Source organism: Lynx rufus, unplaced genomic scaffold (assembly GCF_022079265.1).
Source record: "Lynx rufus isolate CCGP_SWC_20201006 ecotype Redwood Valley unplaced genomic scaffold, mLynRuf1.p SCAF_13, whole genome shotgun sequence".
Taxonomy (NCBI): domain Eukaryota; kingdom Metazoa; phylum Chordata; class Mammalia; order Carnivora; family Felidae; genus Lynx; species Lynx rufus.
Window position 1 is genome coordinate 12580616 of NW_025814827.1, and position 25261 is coordinate 12605876.

Genomic DNA, 25261 nt, shown 5'->3' on the forward strand with positions numbered 1-25261 from the left:
GCACACGACTCTTGATATTGGCTTAGGTTGTGATCTCTCTGTCATAGGACTAAGCCCCGAGTCAGGCTCTGTGCCGAGCAGAGCCTGCTTGAGATTCTCTCCCTCTCTCTCTGCCCCTTCCCCATGCACTCTCTCTTTCTCTAAAAATAAATAAACTTAAAGAAAAGAATAGGTTTAATTGTGTGTGTGTTGGGGGGGGGCGGGAGGTGGAGGAGATGGTAGGATCTGAATTATCTGAAGAAGTACAGGATTTGTTAAGTAGAGAGGACAGGTGGCCATCTATCAGGCAACAGCATGACTGAGGGTATGGAGGTAGGGGTCAATACATTCCAGATGGTAAGGATTGGGAGGGATGCCTGCCTGACTAGAACAGGAGACTGCTAAGGAGCATGCGATGGTTAAGATTTGATAGGTTGGAGGGAACAGTGGATTGTAAACCTTGAAAGGCAGAGTGAGGAATTTTAAGTCCAGGGAGCTATATCACTCAGGGCCCTGGCAGGAAATAAATAGACTAGTTATAGAGGTTTGGGTGGGTAAGTTTAAGGAAAGCAACAAGGGATTGTGAAGTTCTCAAGGCTCAATAATATCTGAAAGTTGTTGATACTTTTAAGCCAGAGGTCAAGAAGAGGAGGAAGACTGAAGCCCTGATGAGAGTTGAAACAGTGAACACCAAGCTAGTGGATAGCACCTGTGGCCATAAAGGAACGGGTTCTGAGGTGGGGAGAGAGCCAGGGAAATAAGGACTGCCATTTCTTTTTCTTCTCATTTTCTGATTTCCTTCTAGTGCCTCTCATTGGCTTAACCCACCTGGAAGCCAGGGGAGCTTGGACAGTATAATCCTAGAGGTCAGCCTCAAAAGGTACAAAGCAGATCATGGAAGAATAGAGATTAAGTTTGTTTGGGGAGACTGAGGTCAAACAGAGAATGCCTAGGGGCGCCTGGGTGGCGCAGTCGGTTGGGCGTCCGACTTCAGCCAGGTCATGATCTCGCGGTCCGGGAGTTCGAGCCCCGCGTCAGGCTCTGGGCTGATGGCTCAGAGCCTGGAGCCTGTTTCCAATTCTGTGTCTCCCTCTCTCTCTGCCCCTCCCCCGTTAATGCTCTGTCTCTCTCTGTCCCAAAAATAAATAAACGTTGAAAAAAAAAATTAAAAAAAAAAAACAAAAAAAAAAACAGAGAATGCCTAGTCCAGGACCCATTTTAAATTACGGTATATGTGTAAGCAGAGGAATGTTATGCAGGAAGATCTGGTTTGGTGGATTTTGAGGGCCTCCTTAAAAAAATCTCTTTCCAGGGGCACCAGGGTAGCGCTCAGTCAGTTGAGTCTCCAACTTTGGGTCAGGTTATGATCTCGAGTTTGGTGGGTTCAAGCCCTGCGTCGGGCTCTGTGCTGACATCTCAGAGCTTTGGAGCCTGCTTCGGATTCTGTGTCTCCCTCTCTCTCTGTTCCTCCCCTGCTCACGCTCTGTCCGTCTCTCTCTCTCTGTCTCTCAAAAATAAACATTAAAAAAAAGATCTCTCTCCAGGCAGAGTTTCCACTTACAACAAAAAAGGCAGAATGCAATCTCTTACTTGATTTCTCTCTGTAGCCCCTCATGGGCTATATACTTTTTAAATTTCTTTGTAGACTCATTAGCTCACAATAAATTCTTCTACTACCGAGAGTTCTGAGCCTCTGCAACAAGAAAGGTAGGATGCCACTGGCTTAAAGGGACAAAGAGGGTGCAGTACAGAGTACCAGTTTTGAAAGGCTTAAGTCTGGTTGGTTCTAGAGTGAATGGGTTAGTGGTAATGAAGACAAATATACAAATAATAATACATCAGGCAGAGTGTGACAAGTGTTATAATATGTGTAAGCAAAGTGTTACAAGAGTCTAGAAGGGGAAGTGATGAGTTCTGTATTGTTAAATAGAGTGAATAAAACATGAAAGTCTTCATGGAGGAGGTGACCTTTGAGATTGGCCTTTGAAAGAGAACTGGATCATGACAGGTAAAGGTTAGATAGATGAGGACAGTCGGTTACAAGAAATAGCATGAACAAAAGCACAGAGGTGGGGAGTGTTTGGCTTTTTCAAGATTAGGATGTGTATAGGGGAGTTGTGGAAGATGAAATTGGAAGGCAGACTTGGCTCCCTCTAGATGGTTTGTATTCAGTTTCATAGGAAATGGTAGAGCCATTGACCTCTTTATGGGCAGTGATTAATTGGTTAGAACTGAGCTTTAATCTAGCAGAAGTAGGTAGATGCAGTGGAATGCAGAGATTCCTTAGGAGCTCATTGCAGTTATAAAGGGCGGGTTATAAAGGTGGTGGTGGGAGGGGTGTGGGGAGAAGGGAAAGTTAGGCTAGAGCATAAAAGACAGAGTGGGGTCAAAGATTACACTACAGTTTTTGACTGTGATACCTGAGTGATGTATCAGAAGGAGCTGGTTCTGTAAAGTTTTATAGGGGAGGGGAAAGGGAGCATGAGGAGATGGGGAAGCGGGAAGAGGTGGTGAAGTTAATTTTGGATATGATGAATTGAGGGTGGGAAGCATTGACGTTTTAATGTGCACCAGACATTTGGAAACAAAAGACTGGAGTTCTGCAGAGGTGCTAGCCAGAGGCATGGATTTGGGAGGTATCTGTATAGTGACGATGAGTTAAGCTTTAGTAATGAACAGAAATGGTTGATGTTAAAAAAAAAAGAGGAAAGAAAACGAATATTGCAAAGAAAAAGAGGACTTTAGGGCATTAAGCGGACAAAAGGTGGTAAGAGGCATGTAAATTACTGGTTTTTTCTTTGTTGTTGTTTGTGTGTTTTAGGTCAGCTTTAAAATTAGGCTTAATTAGTAGAGAATAAAACTCACCATTTTAAGTGAATAATTTGATACATTTTGACAAATGTATGTCATTTTGTTGCTGCCATAATCACAATATAGTCCATTTTCATCATCCCCAGAAAGTCCATTTCCAGTCATCCCCTGTACCTCTTAGCAGTTAATCTGCTCTTATTCCTTTAGTCACTGACAACCACTGATCTGCTTTTTATCATTATACTTTTACTTCTTCTAGATTTTACACATATGGTGGCATAGTTATGTGGTCTTTGGTATCTGGCTTCTTTCATTTAGCATAGTGGTTTTGAGATTCATCCATGTTCTTGCTTGTATCAGTACATTACTTTTTATTTTTGAGTAGTATGCTGTTGTATTGGTAGACTATTAATTTTCTGTCAGTTGATGAACACTTGAATTTCTAGTTTTTGGCAGTTATGAATAAAGCTGCTTTGGACTTTTAGGTGTAGGTTTTTATGTAGTCATGTGTTTTAATTTTTCTGGGCAAATCCTTAAGGAGTAGAATTCCTGCATATATGGTAAGTACAGTATATGTTTAGTTTTATAATAAATTGCCAAACACTTTTCCCTTTTGCATACCACCAGCAGTTTATGAGATTTTTAGTTGTTCCACATCCTCACCCATACTTGGTATTATCTGTTTGAATAAATTTAGCCATTTTAGTGGGTTTGTAATAGAATCATCATGTAATTTGCATTTCTCTAATGATAATGTTGAGCATCTTCTTTATGCTTATTTGGCCGTTTATAGATCTTTGGTGAAATGTCTGTTCAAATATTTTGTCTACTTAAAAATTTTCATACTATTGAATTGCAAGGGTTCATTTTATGTATTCTTGCTACAAGTCCTTTGTTAGGTATATGTTTTGCAAATAGTTTCTTTCAGTGTGGGGCCTGCCTTTTGATTTTCTTAACAGTGCTTTTTGAAGAGAAAAACTTTTTAATTTTGATGGAGTCTAATGTATCAATTTTTTGAGTCCTATTTAACAAATATTTGCCTAACCCAGGGTTGCTAAGAATTTTTCCTATGTTTTCCTCTAGAAAATTTTTATAGTTTTAGCTCTTACATTTAGGTCTATGAACCAGTTTGAGTTGATTTTCGTAGATGGTATGAAATTAGGGTTGAAGTTCATTTTTTTCCCGTATGTATATCCAGTTGTTCCAGCACCCTTTGTTGAAGATTTCTCTTTCCCGTTAAACTGCCTTGGCACTTTAGTTAAATATTAATTGGCCATGTATGTGTGGGTCTGCTTCTGGACTTGCAGTTCTGTTCTGTTGATCTATCTTGATGCCAATACACATGTCTGGATTACTGTATTATAATAAGCCTTAAAGACACATAATGGAAATTCCTCAATTTTGTTTTCTGTCAAAATTGTCTTGCTATTTTCAGTCCTTTGCATTTTTTTTAAATATGAAATTTATTGTCAAATTGGTTTCCATACAACACCCATTGCTCATCCCAACAGGTGCTCTCCTCAGTGCCCATCACCCACTTTCCCCTCCCCCCCACCCCCCCATCAACCCTCAGTTTATTCTCAGTTTTTAAGAATCTCTTCTGGTTTGGCTCCCTCCCTCTCTAACCTTTTTTTTTTTTTCTCCCTTCCCTTCCCCCATGGTCTTCTGTCAAGTTTCTCAGGATCCACATAAGAGTGAAAACATATGGTATCTGTCTTTCTCTGTGTGACTTATTTCACTTAGCATAACACTCTCCAGTTCCATCCATGTTGCTACAAAAGGCCATATTTCATTCTTTCTCCTTGCCAAGTAGTATTCCATTGTGTATTCCACAATTTCATTATTCATTCATTAGTTGATGGACATTTAGGCTCTTTCCATAATTTGGCTATTGTTGAAAGTGCTGCTATATACATTGGGGTACAAGTGCCCCTCTGCATCAGCACCTCTTATCCCTTGGGTAAATTCCTAGCAGTGCTGTTGCTGGGTCATAGGATAGATCTGTTTTTAATTTTTTGAGGAACCTCCACACTGTTTTCCAGAGTGGCTGCCTCAGTTTGCATTCCCACCAACAGTGAGAGAGGGTTCCCGTTTCTCCACATCCTCTCCAGCATCTAATAGTCTCCTTATTTGTTCATTTTAGCCACACTGACTGGCGTGAGGTGATATCTCAGTGTGGTAGTCCTTTGCATTTCTATCCTGCAAATTTCTGATAAGGACTGAAAATTATTTTGTTGTTGTTGTTACCTGATTGGGATGATTTAATGATCTTGAGAGAGTGCTAGGAAGAACAGGTATTATCATTGCAATAGGACTCTGAGAATGAACTGTTGATTCATTGAAACCTTCTGAGGTTTTTAATTTTTTAAATTTAAAGTGATATAGGACATGTGAAACCACCATGATAGTGATAAGAAGCAGCATGATTTAGTGGTTTAGTGGTTGAGTGTCAGACCGCTCTGGTTTGCATGCTTACTCTATCATTTCCTGGCACTGTGACGTTGGGCAAACTGTATTTAGCCTCTCTGTGCCTCCATTTCCTTTCTTGGCAAATGGGAATAACAAGAGTATTTTATAGAGTTGTTCTGAGATTAAATAAGATAATACATGTAAAGGGTTTCGCACTGTGCCTGTCACATAGAAAGTGCTCAGTGATGGGGCGCCTGGGTGGCGCAGTCGGTTAGGCGTCCGACTTCAGCCAGGTCACGGTCTCGCGGTCCGTGAGTTCGAGCCCCGCGTCGGGCTCTGGGCTGATGGCTCGGAGCCTGGAGCCTGTTTCCGATTCTGTGTCTCCCTCTCTCTCTGCCCCTCCCCCGTTCATGCTCTGTCTCTCTCTGTCCCAAAAATAAATAAACGTTGAAAAAAAAAAAATTAAAAAAAAAAAAAAAAAAGAAAGTGCTCAGTGAATGTTAGCTACTGTTACTGCTCTGTTCACCTAGAGAGTAGAGCATTAGAAAACTTCACAATTTGGGGAGCCTGGGTGGCTCATTTGGGTAAGTGTCGGACTCTTGATCTCGGCTCAGGTCATGGTCTAACAGTTCCGTGGGATCTTGCCCTCGTTGGGCTCTGCACCGACGGTGAGGAGGCTGCTTGGGATTCTTTCTCTCTCCCTGCTCCTCCCCGCTTGTGTGTGCATGCGTGCTCTCTCTCTCGATAAATAAATAAATAAATAAATAAACAAACAAACTAAAAAAAAAAAGCTTCACTATTTGATAAATTCACCTGTAAGAACTATTTAGTCTACCCGTGTGCTCAAATCCTTCAGCTTGTTTCATTTATTTCAGTTTTACAAAGATAGTAGTAGTGCTATTTGGTTTATTTTCCAGTCCTTTGGTAGTTTTTCCAGCCCCACTTTTCACTGGTGAATTTGGTAATTTATGTACATAATTAAATTTGGATTTGTGCATTGGACCATGAATAGAAAAAAGAACAATTGTCTTTCAGTCGTATAAATCATTACTGTAAATTAAACAAAATAAAACAAGACAACAGCAGTTTTTTTCTTTGCCAGCATTTCGCTGGTTCATCAGGATTGTGAATTGGTGGTTTTTGAATACAAGCGAAAACCCATTAGTTTGATTTGATTTTGCCTATAGTTCTTTACTCGCTGCATAAGCAGGTCTGCTTCCTGGTTTATTTGACTAGTTCTCATTATTGATGTAGCAAAACAATTTGCCAGCGAACTCAGCAAGTCTCTTCCTTTTCTAAGTGTACTCACTTTCTAAATAGGGATAATAACAAAAAAAGAAGTTTTTTCCTTTTTATCAGCTGTTTAATTTTGTGTAGCTAAACACTGAAAATTTGTATGGTTTAATGAGAGCCAAAATAAGTCAGCCTAGTAAAACCCTCCAGAAGGGAACTACTTGGGGCAGGGGTAGGTAGAGCTGGATCACAATGTGCACTTAATTTTCAGTTGCAGAACTTTGCAGATGGGCTGTCCCTTCTGCACTTCCTTGATAATGCCGTTAATAAGTATTCTCATTGATGTTTTTCTTTTATGAATCTCTAAATTCATAAATTTAGAGTTTCATAAATTTATTGATGAGTGTGAGTGTGGCAGGGGGTGGTGGTGAATGACAGGTTCAGTTTTCAACATGTTGAATTTAAGATTCGTTTGGGACATTTTAGTGGGTATATTATGTTAGCAGTGGATATTCAGGTCTGGAGCTCAGGAGAGAAAAATTTGGACTAGATTTCATTAGCATATGAGAGGCACGTGAAAGCCTTGGGAGTAGCTGGAATTATTCCAAAAATTATGTACAGTGAGAAGAGGAGACAGAAATGGACTGAAGACAGAATTCATGTGGTCTGTGCATGTGGTACCTTCATCCTTGGAATCAGTTTGTTTGTTTGTTTATTTATAATTTTTTTTTTATTTGAGAGAGTGTGCACTAACGGGAGGGGGCAAAGGGAGAGAGAATCTTAAGTAGACTCCTCGCTCAGTGCAGAGCCCCACTTGGGGCTTGATCCCATGACCCTGGGATCATGATCTGAGCTGAAATTAAGAGTAGGATGCTCAACTGAGTGGGCCACCCAGGAGCCCCTGGAATCCGTTCTTTTAAAATACTTCTGTTATATATCAGCTCAGAGTAAAATAATATCTGGGTTTAAATTAGATTGTAAATAATGAATTACATAGACACATATTGCTCAGCACAGTTTACCAAATATTTACTGAGGTCCCTTTATGTGCTTTACCTTTGCTAAGCACTGGAGATATAAGCATGTTTGCCCTCATGACTTTGTAGACTAGTATGAGAGAACAGTAAACACATACTCACACAAATAGTACTTAATTGCAAATTGAAAATTCTGAGAAGGTAAGTACTAGGTACTATGTGAGCATTTTAAAAGAAGGACTTGATCTCTTATGGGTGGAGTCAGGGGTAGCTTCCCTGAGGAAGTGACATTTAATTCAACTAGCAATTATGGAGTACCCAGTATGTCCCTGTACTATTTAAACTGATATCTTATGACTATACAGTAACTGGGTGAAAGAATGTGGGATGGAGAAGGCAGGCTGTAAGTAGGGAGAACTTCATGTGCAAGTGTCCTGCGGTAGAAAGGGAGGAGCATGACTCCTTCCAGGAATTAAATATCTCAGAGATAACTTGTAGAAGGGAGAGCAGGGGAGAGAGGTCATTTCTTGGCTTTTTTTAACAACTATGGACAGATTTTGTTTTTTAGAGTAAAACTATTGAAAAGCTTCTGAGAAAATTTTAATGTTTTTTTTTCCCCCTTTTAAATTGATTAACTTTTTATTTAAAAAAACAAACGGGCACCTCGATGGCTCATTCGGTTAAGGTTCCAAATGTTGGTATCAGCTCAGGTCATGATCTCCTGGTTTTGTGGGTTTGAGCCTCAGGTCAGGCTCTGTGCTGACAGTGTTGTGGAGCCAGCTTGAGATTCTCATTCTCTTTCTCTGCATCCGCCTTCCCATGCCCCCTCCATGCTGTTTCTGTCTCTCTCAAAATAAATAAATAAACTAAAAAATAAATAAATAAAACATATACTTTAGTGGAGAGAATATTTCTCAACATCTATTTTTTTCAGCAGTGTTTTATAGTTTTCATTGTATAAGTTTTTCACCTTCTTGGTTAAGTTAGTTCCTCAGTATTCTCTTTGATGCTATTATAATTGGGATTGTTTTCATAATTTTGTTTTTAGATTGTTCATCATTAGTTACAGAAATGCAACTGATTTTGTGTGTGTGTGTTGGCTTTGTGTCCTGCTACTTTGCTGAATTCCTTTATGAGTTCTAACAGTTTGTGTGTGTGTGTGTGTGTGTGTGGACTTAGTAGGGTTTTCTACATGTAAGATATCTGTGAACAGAGCTCATTTTACTTCTAGTTTGGATTCCTTTTATTTATTTTTCTTGCCTAATTGCTCTCATTAGAATGTGTACTATGTTGAATGGAAGTGGTGAAAGTAGACATCCTTGCTGTAAGTAAAGCTTTTATCATTGAGTATGATGTTTGCCATGGGTTTTCATATAATGCTTTTATTACATTGAGGTAGTTTCCTTCTGTTCTTAGTTTGATTGTTTTTCCCATGAAATGTGTTTTCTGAGTCAATTGAGATGAGCCTCTGGTTTGTTTTCCCTTCATTTGGTTTCACAGAATCTTGAGCCAGACTTAGGAATAGCTCCTGAAATTTGCTCTCAGAAATTCTCTGATCTTGCTTCTCTGCATTTTTAGTCTTGCTTGCAGCTATCTTTGTTAATTAAATACTGTCATTTTGTAGTATTTTACTGTTTCATTACCTTCCATCTTATCTTTGCTCAAATTCTATTTTCTTTGCTTTCAAAGTCCCCAGTTTCTCATAACTCTGACCTCCACTGCTCCCCGAGGATACGTAATAACTTCCGGGGCTTTCTGATCATTGCCTCCTTTGGATACTTGGGGCAAGGAATGATATTATACTTATAATTCAGACACACTTGAATACTTCTACATTTTTAAAAGTTCTATACTTCTAGACTTGAGTTGTTTTAGACTTTTACACTTGAGGTTAGGGGTTGGGTATAGATAATATATGAATAGTAACTATAACTATGGTTGGGGATGATAATGATAATAGCAACCATTTCTTGAAGACTTGTCATGTATCAGCCCTGAATTGAGGAAAAAGGTAGGTAAAAGAGGTTGTCTCTGTTGAATTACAGTTTGTAATTTAGTTGTACAACTCCCTAAATTGGCCTTTAGTCAATCATTAACTGACTGATTTAAAGTTAACTTGTCTGAAAGTTACTCTTTTGGTAGCTAATATTATTTAAATGTAGACATTAGTTGTAATTAATCTGTTAATTTAACAAACACTGTAGTTTTTTAGGTTGCATGCTAGGGAATTAAAATTGAGTAAGATGGAGTCCCCATCCAAGGGAGTGTATTATCTATTAGGGTTAGAGTGAAAAAACTCTAATTACAGTTCAAAGTGAGAGGTATCCTGTGAGAGAATTAGCCTAGTTTTCAAGTTCTGAAACGTCTTGCATGGGAGAGGGTAGAAGAATATAAACTGAGGAAGTACCTAAATTCCTAATTGTAAGGAGGTAAAGCAGTTGGCCTTTACCTGGTAAACCAATGGCTGTTTGAGGCTTGAAACAAGAGCATAAGAGTTGTAGAAAGATGGAGGATGAACAGAGTGAGGGAGAACCTGTTAACCAGGGAGCGGAGTAAGGATGCTACCATAATGGGTCAGCACAGAGAGAATTTTCAGTTAGATGTATAGTTCTGATCCCAGTTACACTTTTGATGTGTGGGTTTTATCCACAAAACCAAGCAGTTTTTGGACACCAGCTTGTCGTCCTGCCATTCAACTCACTATGACACTATCTACCTGGAGATGGTGTCAGGTCCTACAGGTTAAGGGTTCAGTCCTTCAAGGCTGCCACCACCCCCCTCATGCCAATCACAAGTACATGTTGTCACCTGTATTTCTGGCCAATTGGCTATAGCTTGGAGGTTCCAACGACCCCTCTTTGGGTTTGATTAATTTGCTAGAGTGACTTACTGAACTCAGAAACATTTTACCTACTAGATTACCAGTTTATTCATAAAAGGATATAACTTAGGAACAGCCAGATGGAAGAGATGCATGGGGCAAGGTATGGGGAAGGAGAGTGCAGAGCTTCCATGCCCTCTTGGAGCATGACACTCTCCCTGACTCTCCATGTGTTCACCAACCTGGAAGCTCTCTATACCTCCCCCCGCCCCGCCCCTGCTTTTTAAGATTTTATTTGTAAGTAATCCCTGTATACCCAGCATGGGGCTCAAACTCAAAATCCCAAGATCAAGAGTTGCACACTTTACTGACCGAGCCAGCCAAGTGCCTCCCTCTTTTTGAGAGGTTTGATTACAGAGGCATGATTGATTAAATATTTGGCCAGTGATGATTGAAGTCGATCTTTAGTTAACTCTCCCCTCCCCAGAGGTTAGAGTGTGGGACTGAAAGTTCCTACCCTCTAGTCACATGGTTGGCTCCACTGGCAGCTAGCCCCTATCCTCAGGTACTTTCCAAAAGTTACTTCTCTATTTTTAAAAACTTTTTTTCAGTTTATTTATTTTGAGAGAGAGCGGGAGCATAAGCGAGGGAGGGGCAGAGAGAGAGAGAGAGAAAGAGAATCTCAAGCAGGCTCTGCACAGTCAACACAGAGCTCAGTGAGGGGCTCAAACCCACGAACCATGAGATTATGACCTGAGCGGAAATCAAGAGTGGGATGCTCAACTGACTGAGCCACTCAGGCACCCAAGTCACTTCATTAATGTGACAAAAGACATCACAGCAAATTCCAAGGGTTTTAGGAGCTTTCTGCTAGGATTGGGGACAAAATTGGGACAAAAACCAAGTATAAATGTATTTCTTTTTTTTTTTTTTTTTTTAATTTTTTTTTTCAACGTTTATTTATTTTGGGGACAGAGAGAGACAGAGCATGAACGGGGGAGGGGCAGAGAGAGAGGGAGACACAGAATCGGAAACAGGCTCCAGGCTCTGAGCCATCAGCCCAGAGCCTGACGCGGGGCTCGAACTCCCGGACCGCGAGATCGTGACCTGGCTGAAGTCGGACGCTTAACCGACTGCGCCACCCAGGCGCCCCTATAAATGTATTTCTTATTGTAAATCACAATGTCACAGCTATCATCCTTAGGCACTGATGTCAAAGGTGAAGATGGGGGATTGCAGTATCACACTTCTTCAAAAGAAATTCTTCGGTGGGGTAGGTTATGGTTGGGGAGCTGCACATGTGTATTTTGTCAAGCTCTCACTCTTGATTCTTAAAGCTAGCCTGCATTTAGAATTAATTTTTCCAGGGAATGATACTATGGGACTGTGGAAATTGCATTCAGCTTCAGACTCTGGGGACTTGTGTTTAAATCCTTATTCTGACATTTACCTTATATGTGATCTTATCAAATTATGTAAGTCCCTCCCCCCCACCCTGCTTTTCAAGATCCAATTGACATTAACATGTGGATAAGGGCACTGAAATATGACTAAAGCCAGTAGTTTCTAATGTAAATTTTTTTAATTTAAAAAATTTGATTAAAATTTAAAATTAACAAGTCTTTAGAGTTTAAGCATTTATTAGATTTCAGATATTTTAATTATCATAAAAAACCATAAGACAGGAGCAATATGGAATAAATTTTTAAATTTTTAAAAATTAAATGATTTGGGGAGCACCTGGCTGGCTCAGTAGGAAGAGCCTGTGACTCTTGATGTTGTGGTTGTGAGTTCAAGCCCCATATGGGGTGTAGAGATAACTTAAATAAATAAAACTTTTAAAAAATTAAATAATTTGGTGTATACTGTAACCTAGTGCAGTGTTTTTGTATTCTTTCCAAAAGTGGGTAGAGTGTAGTAGGATCCAAATTTGAATGTTATTAAACATTTGGGTTTTATTTTATTTTGAGGGGATTATTTTAAATATAAAGGTCCATAGTATTTTAAAACTGGAAGGAACTTTGGAGATTATTTCATTCGATTCTCTTATTTTTTCATATGTGCTCTGGGAGTAAGCATTTTTGCCCAAGGCCGTTTTTGGCTAGTATCATCTTAATTTCCTAATTCCATTCTTATATATATTGAATCATGCGTGTCTTGTTTGTAGCTAAGGTAGGAGGTTGATAAACTGGCTTGTGACTTTCTAAGATTTGAAAATGTTGGTTGATTGAATACAAAGATATAAACTTTGTGAACCTACTATATACTTTCTTGGAGTTTCAGGGAAAATGAAAAAATTAAATCAGTTATCACTTACTGCACCTTGCCCCAATTAGACAGTTTTTGTAATAAAACTACATCAGAAAGTTGATTAAATAAACAATTTTGCTTTGTTTTTGAACAATTGTAGGACATCAACACTGGAGATTCTATAGCTAAGTAGGTAATATGGTTTCAAAACAGATGATTGGAAACTAGCTTTTATAGTTTTTGAAGTTTTATAGTTTTCAAATACTATAGTTAGTATTTGAAGAAATGCTAACTTTATATTTTGTGTTAAGTGAAGGAGAAATTTAATGTATTCTAATTTTTCACGTTTAGAGAGGATCTTTGGGTTGTAGCTGATGTGAATGGCTTGAATAGCTTGAAAAATGGAGACATCCCAGTGGATATTAGTTTATTATTAGTGGTTTAGCACTGAAGGAACCAGAATTTGTAATTTGAACACCCTTGATGAATTGTTTTTTTATCTTTTTATTTGCCTACAACATAATGTATTAAAAAAAGAACTAGGTAGAATTTATCCAGTACTTCAAAAGTTTTATTGAAAGTGTTTAGTCTGCTGCAGTATTTTGTTGTTTAAACCTTTCTCCATTGATCAGAATTGTTCATAAGGCATCATCCCCTTGTCTTTGGCAAATCTTGCTCTGATGATTCATTTTTCTGTTTTACAGAATACATCATCAGAATATACCCGGAAGTTATGTTTCTCTTATTTATGTGTAATACATATGCAGAATGACAAATTGTAAGTAAAACTATCACAGTGTCTGAGGTAGCATGCTGATGAATATATCAGCTTTACGGTATTTGTCCTATAACTGCAGATTTCTGTATGCATGAGAAAGGATAAACGCTATTAAACCTATGTTATTTGATTTTTGTTTTCCAAACCTGTGTTACTGTTAGAACAAGATAGATAAAATCAATCCTTAAAAAAAAAAGAAATTTTTAGGATTTTTTTTGTTAAAATGCTTTTTGTGAAAACAAGCCTATTAAAAATTAAAACAGTAATGGGACAGTGATGATAAATTTTGATTATATTATAATTGAAAACAGTATGATCATACAAGCTTTTTTGTTTTTCCTTTTTTTGAGAAAAATTTAAGACTGAAGAGAAGTACAAGAATAAAAAAGGACTCTTCTTTGTTTTCTGCCATCATTTAACAGTGTTAAAATTTTGTCATGTTTATGTGATCAATTTAAAAATAAGAGAATGGAAACATAAATAAAGTTAATGTCTTGTTGGACACCTGCCATCCCCCCTAGGCAATCGCTGTCATGAGTTTGGGGGGGGTGTCTGTCCTTCTAATCTTTAAAAAAAAACTTTTATATACATCTCCACATATATCTATAACCAATATTTGGTAGAGATAGCAATAAGGAACAAAATAATAATGATTATAATAGCAGTTTACATTTATTGAGTGTATGCTATGTTTCAGGCAGTGATTCTAAGAACTCTGTATGCGTGATAACCATAGAGGGTTCTCTTTATTATCCTATAATTTACAGAAAGCACTTGGAGCTTTGGAGAAATTAAGGAACTTGGCCTTGGTCAATAGCCAGTAAATGATAACAGCCTAGATTCAAACCTAGAACTTGGCGTTGGTTAATAGCCAGTAAGTAATGTAGACTAGATTCAAACTTAGCCAGCCTGGCTGACTTTGATGCTTTTACTTTCCAATTTTTTTTTAACGTTTACTTACTTATTTTGGGAGAGAGCGAGAGCATGTGTGAGTAAGCAGGGAAGGGGCAGAGACAGAGGGAGAGAGAATCTCAAGCAGGTTCCATGCTATCAGCACAAGCCCAGTGCAGGGCTCGATTTCACGAACCAAACCATGAGATCATGACCTGAGCCAATATCAAGAGTCAGACGCTTAACCAACTGAGCCACCCAGGTGCCCCCCTTTTTAATTAATTCATTTTATTTTTTAAGTAATCTCTACACCTGACATGGGGCTTGAATTTAACAACCCCGAGTTTAAGAGTCTCACATTCTACATACTGAGCAGCCAGTGCCCCTGGTGCTTTACTGTTAACTTATGCAGTACAGCTCCTCTAGTGTTGTTTTTTGTGTTCCTTAAACACTAAGTCTTGTTTTGATAATTAGAAAATTATGTTATTTTTGTTGAATTGCATGTGTTAACTTTTTTATAGTATAAAGTTTATACTTTGGCATCATTTGAATATACAACATTTTAGTTATCTCTTCCCTATTGATGAATGTTTTGGTTTTTCCCTATTATAATGAGAGTGTATTGAAAATCCTTAAACATGGGGCCTTGTACACATTGGGATGTAGTGTATATGCATTCATTAGGATTAAAACCTTTATCATATGCCAACATTTATCATGTACTAATTTTTTGTATATACTTGGATCTCCTGGACTCTCAGTTCTTTTCTTTTGATATTTTCTAATGTAATATGTCTGTTCATGTGTAAGAACCACATTTGGTTATTCTAGCATTATAATTTTTTAATTTATTTTTAATGTTGGTTTATTTTGAGAGAGAGAACGTGAGCAAGGAGGGGAGCGGGGAGTGACACAGAGAATCCCAAGCAGGCTTCATGCTGTCAGTGCAGAACATGATGCAGGGCTTGAACTCACAAACTGAGGTCGTGACCTGAGCTGAAATCAAGAGTTGAATGCTTAACTGATTGAGCCACTCAGGTGCTCCCGAAATGTCTATTTTCTGAAAATTAATATATAAATTCAGTGTAATTCAAATGAGAACATTAGTAATGTGTTGAGGGAGGTAGCATGTGACTGAATATAATTTTAAAGGTTAGGGACTTGTCTTACCATCCATCAAAACAGTTACAAAGCCACTGTAATAAAGTCGCTGTTGGCCTAAGAATGAACAAGTGGACCAGAGTAGAGAATCCAGAAATAGATTGTATTAATGGGAAAAGAGTGAATTATTTTGTTGTTTAGATCTTCTGTTTCTTTATTTTTGTCCACTTGATCCATCTGTACTGAGAGTGGTATATTAAAGTCTCCCATCATTAGTGTGGTTCTGTTTCATTGCATTTCCTGTTTTTGTTTTTGCTTTACAAAAGCTGTTGCTGTGCTATTTGGTTGGTTTCAACATATGTGATGTCAGTCTAATTCTTCTGCCTTTTACTGTATTTACTTTTTAAAGTAATCTCTACATCCAACATGGGGCTCACCCTGACATCAAGAGTCACATGCTCTACCGCCTGAGTCAGCCAGACACCCCTAATTCTTTTGCCTTTTAAAGTTATTGAATCTTTTTGCCTGGAGGTCTTGAGGATTATTTATCTTTATCTTTGAAATCTAATAGCTTAACTAGGTTAATGTCCTAAAACTGATTGTTCTGGGATAATTTTCCCAGGTAATTGTGAGCCCTTATTGTGTTGATTGAAATTCTTTGTTTCTGGTGAGATTTCTTGGCTTGTAGCTTTAAAACCAGCTTGCACACACTCTCTTTTTTAAACTTCTTCAGGTAGTTAATAGTACAGCTGTCCTCCTTTGCCTGTCTTCTGTTTCTGCTAATTTCTCTCTGACTCTTTATTTTCTTTTATGTCATTTTATTTATTTATTTGTTTATTTTGAGAGAGCACAAGTCGGGGAGGGGCAGAGAGAGAGAGGGAAAGAGAGAATCCCAAGCAGGCTTCAGGCTGTCAGTGCAGAGCCTAATGCAGGGCTTGAACTCACAAACTTGAGATCATGACCTGAGATGAAATCAAGAGTTAGATGCTCAACCAGTTGAGCCACCCAGGTGCCCCTCTTTTATGATTTCCTTTCTTTCCCTTCCTTCCCTTGTGTTCTCTTTTCTTTCCTTTTTTTTAAACCTTTTTTTGTTAGTCTGTTCTTGCTTTGTTTTTAAATTTCCAATTCAGTTTTTTTTGTACCTTCGTATGTTTCAGTGTGTTTAATTTTGTTTAGATTATTAACTTGTATTTTTTTTTGTTTTTGTTTTTTTGTTGTCTGAAAGATTTCTATCAGTTATATGTGAAATTTTCTTTCTTGATTTTCTACAGTAGCTTTGTATGGACTTTTCTCTTGTTCATTTTTATGGTATTGGGTATTTTATAATATTCTTAATTTAATGTCACCCTCTTCTGTTAATATAGCAAAGTCCAAGTACTTTAGAGGGGTTTTTTGGTTGGTTTGTTTGAGTGAAGTTTTGTTATGTTGACAATTTTATGGTTGTCCTCTCTCTCAGAACCGTAAACATTTCCTCCTTTTTTCTTTTACCCTTCACCCAGTTGCCAAAAAGGTGATTCTCTTCTTCCTGTTTGTCTTTTTTTCCCTCCCCTCTGCTTTTCCAGGAATGCTCGTTTAAATTACCCGTCTTTTTAAAATTGTACCTGCTCATTTAAATCCCGTCTGACTCTTTAAATTAAATCAGTTCCTGTAGTCTGTGATTTGTCTGGACACATTTGTAGTGTTTTCAGATTTAGTGTGGATATAACTTCTTTGGCAGTCATTCCAAATCACCTGTGGGCCCTTTACTGTACTTCCTTTTTTGTCTTTTGTACAGTTTTTCTTAGTCTGCTTTTGCTTCCACAAAACCTAAAAGTAACAGTGTGTACACTGAGATTGGTGATTTTTCTGTTTTATTCACAGTTACTTTGCAGTTTGCTTCTTCAAATTCTGTATCTTCAAATTATGCTGTGTGTGTGGTTTTGTGTAGAATAGAATTTTTCCTTCTTATTGTTATGGAAAGAAATTTGGGGAAATACTCATTCAGCTTGCATTGGCCTCAGCCATCTTGGAAGTCCTGGATTACTTAAATTGTGGTGGTATAACTGGCCATACACCTGGAAACAGTAAACTTGGAACCACTTTTACATGTAGAGCTTGTTACAGTTCCAAATGAATGCAGAGTTTATTTAAATTCCATGTGGATTAAAGACCGGTGTAAAAACAACAAAAATACCTCAAGAAAGTCCAGGTGAATACATAATCCAGAATTCATGTGTAATCTGGGTATGAGTGTGTGTGGGTACTCTTTTAACTGAAGATGGAAAGCAAGAGCTATAAAAGAGATGTATGTGTATGTAAAAAGATTTAGAAGAAATACTTGTATTTTGAGGACATTGATAGAATACAGAAACCTTTTACAAGTTGACAAGATAACCCGATAGAAAAATACGTGACTAGAAGGACACGAACAAACATTTCCCAGAAGAGTGTAGTGAAATGATCAATAAACATAAGCTGTTCAGATTTATTAGTAATCAGGGAAATTGAAGTTAGAGCAACAACATATCCATTTATAGCTATCAAACTAGCAAAATTAAAAAGAACAAAATTACCTATGGGTTGCAGGGATGAAGGTAAATAAGGTGCTTTTATATCCTCTGCACAATGTTTAATAAATAATTACCAAATGAAGTGGGAGGAGGCTTATGTTTCCCCCCCCTTCCTAAGTACATACTTTGAGTATATAATGAAGATAATTAAGCATAGTAATCATAAGCTTGAGAAGGGAAGTATCATCAGATTTTATATTTAGAATTTAACAGGGCGTACTGAGAAATAAGAAACTCCTTTAGATGGCCTAGGATCTCTATAACATGAGCTTTTTCTTGAAGATTTACCTATATCATGAAAATGAAATGCCCTTCAGTATTTGAGGATGTTCTACCAACTTGCCCTTCAGTATTTGAGGATGTTCTTCTACTACCAACTGTAATGACTTCCTTTTTGCAGACTTAGTCTCCACCTCCCCTGCAGTAATTTATGATGAAAATTGCAAACATAAGTAATCTCTACACGCAATGTGGGATTAGAACCCACAACCCTAAGAATGAGAGTCCTGTGTTCCACCGACTGAGCCAGCCAGTGTCCCTAAAGATTTTTTAAAGTAATCTCTAAACCCAAGGTAGAATGTGAATTTACAACCCTGAGATCAAGAGTCGCATGCTGTACCAACTGAGCCAGCCAGGTGCTCCCCACAGTTGAAAGATTTTGAAATGAACAGACATATACTTGCCACTGAGATTCTGCCATTACTAATTTACTATTTTTGTTTTATCACATACCTATCATATATATATAGATATGTATAAAGATATATATATATATAAAGATATACATCAGTGCATCTCAATTTTTGATGCATTTCAAAATAAATTATATCAGTATACTTGCCCCCTAAATATACTTCAGTATGCATATCAACTAGAATTCATTGTTTATTGAGATAAAATTCACATTCAGTGAAATGTAAAAATCTTAAATGTATGTTTACTGAGCTTTGATAAATGGATATGCTTGGGTAATCCAATATTCACCTCAGGAAGCTCCTTCATGCTCCTTCCCAGTTTATTCATGTCTTTACCTTCTAGGGGTAACCATATTTTTATTTAAGTCTGTTTTACGGACATATGTTTTCTTTTAGGTAAATCCCTAGGAAAGAAATTGTTGGGTCATTGAGTAGGGATATTTTTAGTTTTATAAGAAACTATCAGTGGTTGTCTGAAGTGGTTGTTCCATTTTACACTCCTGCAAACGATTTGTGAGAGTTTTGGTTACTCTACATCCATGCTAACGTTTGGTATTGTTAGTCTTATGAATTTCAGCCATGCTTAAGGATGTGTAATAGTATCTCCTATGGATGTGTTTTTAACTTGCATTTTTCTGATAATGATTTTGAGCACTTCTCTCGTGCTTATCAGCCATTCATAAATCTTCTATGAAGTTGTGTTCAGTCTTTTGGCCTTTTTAAAAATTAAATTGTCTTTTTATTTTTGAGTTGTAGGAGTTCTTTATGTATCTTGGATGCCCGTCCTTTGTGGGATGTATGTTTTGTGAATACTTTATCTCATAGGACTTAGTTTTTAAGTACTTTTTTTCCCTACAAATACTCATGGAGCACTTACTATGTGTTGGAATATGGTAGTAAACAAAATACACAAAAAACATTTTTACCCTTTTGGAGTCACTGTGCTTCCTCTGTACAGTGAGAGAGACTGGTAAGAAGGCTCCTTCAATGATCCAAGAGATGATAGCTTGGGGCAGGTTTTAGTAAGGGAGTGGCTGTTTGGATTCTTGGAGGTACTCGTAAGTAGTGCTGACTGATTTGTTGTGTAAGAGAGGGAGGAATCAGTGGTGACTCCCAAGATTTTTGGCCAGAGGAGCAGAAGGATAGAGTTGCCATTTATGAGATAAGGAAGTTTATAGGAGGAATGGGTTTGGGTGGGCATGGCGGTAGTGGTGGATTAGGAATTCGGTTTTAAATATGTTGAGATGCCTATAGATATCTATATGGAGTGATGATGTGAGGAATTGTATATATGAATTTGGAGTTCAGGGGAGAGTTCTGGGTTGGAGATAGGAATTTGGGGGTCATGAGCATGTAGAACCCACTGTTATACTGACAGTGGGGCCAGAACTTGAAGAGAAGAGGCACACAAATCACTAATTTTTAATAATAAACTTTATTTTGGGGTAATTTTAGGTTTACACAAAAGTTGCAAAGATTGTGCAGGGTTCTCCTATGCCCTTTACCCATTTTCCCTTAATATTAGCATCTTAGATAACTATAGTACACTTATCAAAGCTAAAATACTAACATTGGTACATTGCTATTAATTCCAGTTCAGACTTTGTCTCACCAGTTTGAAATCACTAATTGTAATGTAAGATGGAAGTTCAGAAACATTTTATGAATCAATTGTGTAAGTTTTTGACTGCTTTTTCATCTCCCTTTATAGAACTAATGGCTGAAGAGTAAACCAACATGGCAACTATGGTTCCACCAGTGAAACTGAAATGGCTTGAACACCTGAACAGCTCCTGGATTACAGAGGATAGTGAATCTATTGCTACAAGAGAGGGAGTTGCTGTTCTGTATTCTAAACTGGTCAGCAATAAAGAAGTAGTACCTTTGCCCCAACAAGTTTTGTGCCTCAAAGGACCACAGTTGCCAGACTTTGAACGTGAGTCTCTTTCAAGTGATGAGCAGGACCACTATTTGGATGCCCTTCTTAGCAGCCAGCTAGCACTAGCGAAGATGGTATGTTCAGATTCCCCATTTGCTGGGGCACTTCGAAAACGACTGCTTGTACTCCAGCGTGTCTTTTATGCACTTTCTAATAAATACCATGACAAAGGCAAAGTGAAACAGCAGCAGCATTCTCCGGAGAGCAGCTCTGGTTCAGCAGATGTCCATTCTGTTAGTGAACGTCCCCGGTCAAGCACTGATGCACTTATAGAAATGGGTGTTCGAACTGGTCTAAGTTTATTATTTGCACTTCTGAGACAAAGTTGGATGATGCCTGTGTCAGGACCTGGTCTTAGTCTTTGCAACGACGTTATTCATACTGCAATTGAAGTTGTCAGCTCTTTGCCACCATTATCTTTAGCAAATGAAAGCAAGATTCCTCCAATGGGTTTGGACTGCTTATCACAAGTGACAACATTTCTTAAAGGAGTAACTATTCCCAATTCTGGGGCAGACACTTTAGGTCGCAGATTAGCTTCTGAGTTGCTACTTGGTTTAGCAGCTCAGCGAGGCTCTTTGCGGTACCTTCTTGAATGGATAGAAATGGCTTTGGGGGCTTCAGCGGTTGTAAATTCCATGGAGAAAAGCAAACTACTATCAAGCCAGGAAGGAATGATCAGCTTTGACTGCTTTATGACTATATTAATGCAGATGAGGCGTTCTTTGGTATGTACTATAAATCTGCCTTCAATTTAATCTGTAATAAACCATCTCATTCCTTTTTTGACTTCTTTTATTTACTGCTCCCCAATACCTGCAATTAAGGAAGAAGAGTTAGCCTTTGTTGAGTACCTGCTAACAACAAGGTGCTTTGGATGCATCCTGTGATTCAATTATCATGATAATCATGAGGTAGATATAATTTATCCTTATTTTAAGGAAGAAGAAACTGTGACAGTTACCTAAATTTACACATTTGGCAAAAAGAACTAGAAGTGAAACATATACTGATTAAGTACTTACGGGGCAGACACTTCATTATTTATTTCTTACTCTAAGTCTGTCTTTGCAGACCATGTATTGTATTTATGTTAAGTTTATTCATTTTTTTTTCCTGTGAAGGCCTACCTTAAAGTAGATATAAAATAGAATAAGTTTACATTATTGTTGGATTTCCAGTTTTCTCTTCACTTTACCTCTTTCATTCCTGGATAAAATGTCAAATACACCTAGTCAGAAGGGGCCTCCCTCCATAACTTCCAAGTTTATACCCTATGATATAGCTCCTTATTGTAATGAGGGCACCTTGGAAAACTAGATTGCTTTTGACAGAAATCTGGATCTGTTCTGGGGAAGAATCTTGTATATTTGATTTAGTTTGGCTCTCCTAACATCACCAGAGACCTATATTAGATTGAATTTAATTTAATTTCAGATTGGCTTTAGAGGGAAGGAAGGGTTATTTAGTTGAATTTTATGTTTATTATTCCTTCCTGCACAGTAAGTGATAAGAGTCTGATGCTCTTGGTCTTCAGAACTCACGTTTCTTACACTTTACAGTGTTGTCTGTGAATTTGGAAAATTGGTATATCCAGTCCTTGTACACTGGACCCCAACTTGACCTGATCCTCCCTGCCTTAAGTTTCTCTACCCCTGAACAACTGGGACAAAAGTCACCACCCAAGTTAGAAGTGAAAGAGAGAGACACATAACCATTAACTGAGTATCTGATGTAAGGCCTAACAAAAATAAGTTCAATCCATAAATTTTATTTACTTCTGTGATTCTTAACCTTCAGTGATAACACATGTGTAGTAATTGTTTGAATGGGAGTCCACAAGATATTCATGACCTTATATTTAAATAGAGAGTAGGGAAAAAATGTCATTGTATATCTCTGAATTCTAAAAGAATAAACAACAGTTAAAACACCATTGGCCTTTGATGCCACTTCGTGTTTATTTAACACTGTGTGCCAGATGCTGTCAGGCACTGAGTTAAAAAGATAAACGAGCTTTGTAGCGTCCATGCCCTCAGCCAACTCACAGTTTAAGGAAAGAGAGATGCACAAACATTTCAAATTAAAGATAATGAGCTGTAGTAGAAGTCTGCACAGAGAGGAGGTGATGGGACACAGGAGGAGAGCTGGAGGGAAGGGACGGAAAATGCCTTGTGGAGGAAGGATCCCTGAGCTTAGTTGGAAAGTAGAGTTTGCCTGCAAACGTGAAATGTGTAAGTGGAGGTAGCTGGAGAAGTTTTCAGATGAAAGGACCAGAATTCACAAAGTGACCAAGGTGTAGGAGAGCAAGCCCCTGCTTGTACGGGGTGGAATGGGATGAGATAAAGCTGCTAAGTAGGCAGGGCCTTGTATCTCATGCTATGCAGTGAAAATTGGTGCTATAGGCAGTGGGGAGTCATTGCAGCAATTTTAAGTGGAGTCAAACCAGATAGCAAGAATATGTGGAAAGGTACTCTATCCAGTACCTGGATATTATGTTCTTGTCAGAATATCTTAAAAAGACAAATGTGGAAAAAAAAGGTATAACATTATTTTTGATAGTAGGTGCTTAAGAGGTAGGTAATTAAATGAAGACCTATGAAATCATGAATTTATGTTATTTTAATTTCCACTTATCTTTATACCATTGAAATTCCTGTGGTATGTTAACAGTGTATAAAGTTACACATTTCATGTGCTATATTTTCCAAAATTTAGTTGTTTAAAAAATACTTATGGATAGTATTGTTTTCTTACTTACATTAAGAATTCTGTACAGAATGGGTTTTAGAGATGTCTTTAATCCTTACTGACTGACTGGAGCTGGACTAGTCTCAGTCTTAACTACATTATCCCCCCCTTATCCCTGGGGGCTATGTTCCAAGACCCCCCCAGTAGAAGCCTGAAACTGCAGATAGTGCTGCGAACCTTATGTGTACTGCGGTTTTTCCTGTACATGCATACATATGATATAATTTATAAATTAGGCACAGTAAGAGACTAACAACAATAATAGTGATATTATAACAATACACTGTAATAAAAGTTACGTGAATCTGGTTTCTCTTTCAAAATATCTTAATGTACTGCACTCACCCTTCTTGTGATGATGTGAGATGATACAATGCCGATGAGAGAAAGTGAGGGGAATGAGCAGGCAGTGTGACCTAGCATTAAGCTACTGTTGACCTTCTGACTGTGTCAGAAAGAGGAGCATCTGCTTCTGGACTGCTGTTGACCTTGGGTAACTGAAACTGCAGAAAGTCAAACTGTGGATTGGGGAGAGGGGAGAGTACTGTATTGACTGTATTGGGAAGGACAGAAATCAGTGACAGTGTTTGAAGGATGTTTTGTTGGTTTGGTATTTTCAAATTTAGAAAGAATTTATTAAAGATCTCTTGTATTTTCTTTCTCAGTGTACATGATGCAAATTAATTACTGCTACCAGTTTTGAGTTGTTATTATATACTAGGAGCTGTGCTAAGCATGTTTTATACATAACTCTATTTAATCTTCCCAACAAACCTAAATAATATCTGCATTATTCTTGTCTAAGGATAGGGAAGCTTATCCTTCATTAACACATCCAATAGGTGATGGAGCCTGGATTTAAACCCAGATCTGTTACTGAAAACTTCATGTGGTTTTCAGCATTTTCCTCCATATTGTAGAAAGGCATAAAAAAAGAGGATTATGATGGCTCTGGTACCAGCTCCTAGGAAGGTGCAGCAGTCTACTTCTTCATCTGCTTTTGATTTGATGATCACTTGAGATGGCCTTTAAATAACGGAACCATAGATTACACTTGTGTTTTCCTCAGAAGTTCTGCACAGCTAATGATGGAATTCGTTGAATCTGTGCCCCAAAGTATTTGCTGAGATCGCAACACCTTGTATATCTAGGTGCTAGTTAATTTTGAACACTCACTTTCTGGTATGATTCCAGACCTACAAGTGGCTGGCTCTCTTTAGCTTTACTACTCAAAGAGTAAGCCTCAGGTAGCAGCATTGGCATAACCCGGGAGCTTGTTAGAAATGCAGAACCTTAGACCCTATCTATAGTTACTGAATTGGAATCTGTGCTTTAACACAATCTCCAGATAATTCATGTCCCTATTAAAATTTGAGAAGCACCATCTTAAATAGATAAAAATTGATTTGGTAGCAGCAGGTTAGTACCTAATAAACTAGCCATAACTTAAATAGCCAACATATTCATTTGTTTAATTACTTAGGAGTCATGTTGATTAAAATAGTTTGAATTAATAAAATTGATATTGATAAATGGGATCTTATAGGGCCAGCCTCCCTTCCGTAATAAAAGACACACTTTCCTGTCATATATCTGCCAGTTTATCATCTAGAATATAAATATTTTTACAGTACAGAATCCTTTGAAATAAAGCTACTTATGAAAATTTCATGATTAAAGAATTGTTAAACCAGAGAAAGAACTTGACATTTGTGGTCTAAAGATTTAAGTATTTGAGAATTTGAGGGAGCAGTGAGATCAAGTTCACTTTCTGGTTTGTCGTTTTTTAATGATGGAATGATTTCTTGTCACAGCCATTGGGCCCTTCTGTAGAGTCCCAGAGAGGTCTACAATTCCTCAGCTGTGATAGGAGAAAGATGCTTTGTTGCTAGTGTAGTCAGCACTGATTTGTGAGACTGATGAACTGATTTGTGAGACTTTAGTTTTGCTGAAACTAAGAAGGGAGGAACAGACTTTCTGCTGCTCTGGTCAGGGTCATCACTCAAGCTCGCTATGTTCTACTTGCCGTATCCTTGGAGACAGGTGGGCAAGGCAGCCCCAGGAGAGTAGAATATTT

The 25261-nt window shown here is 37.9% G+C and overlaps 1 protein-coding gene across 11 annotated transcripts in view; it reads left to right on the top strand.

Moving 5' to 3' along the window:
- The window catches only part of HERC1 (HECT and RLD domain containing E3 ubiquitin protein ligase family member 1), a 194808-nt gene that overhangs the window by 24336 nt on the left and 145211 nt on the right, over window positions 1-25261 (top strand). For 10 of the 11 annotated variants that reach the window (XM_047074980.1, XM_047074983.1, XM_047074989.1 and 7 more), the window contains exon 2: window positions 20206-21161. In XM_047074980.1, the coding sequence (XP_046930936.1) occupies window positions 20232-21161 (930 nt within the window). In that variant the 5' untranslated portion in view covers window positions 20206-20231. Of the gene's footprint in view, window positions 1-13174; window positions 13259-20205; window positions 21162-25261 lie in introns of those variants that run through there. The other variant, XM_047074982.1, reaches the window with a different exon arrangement.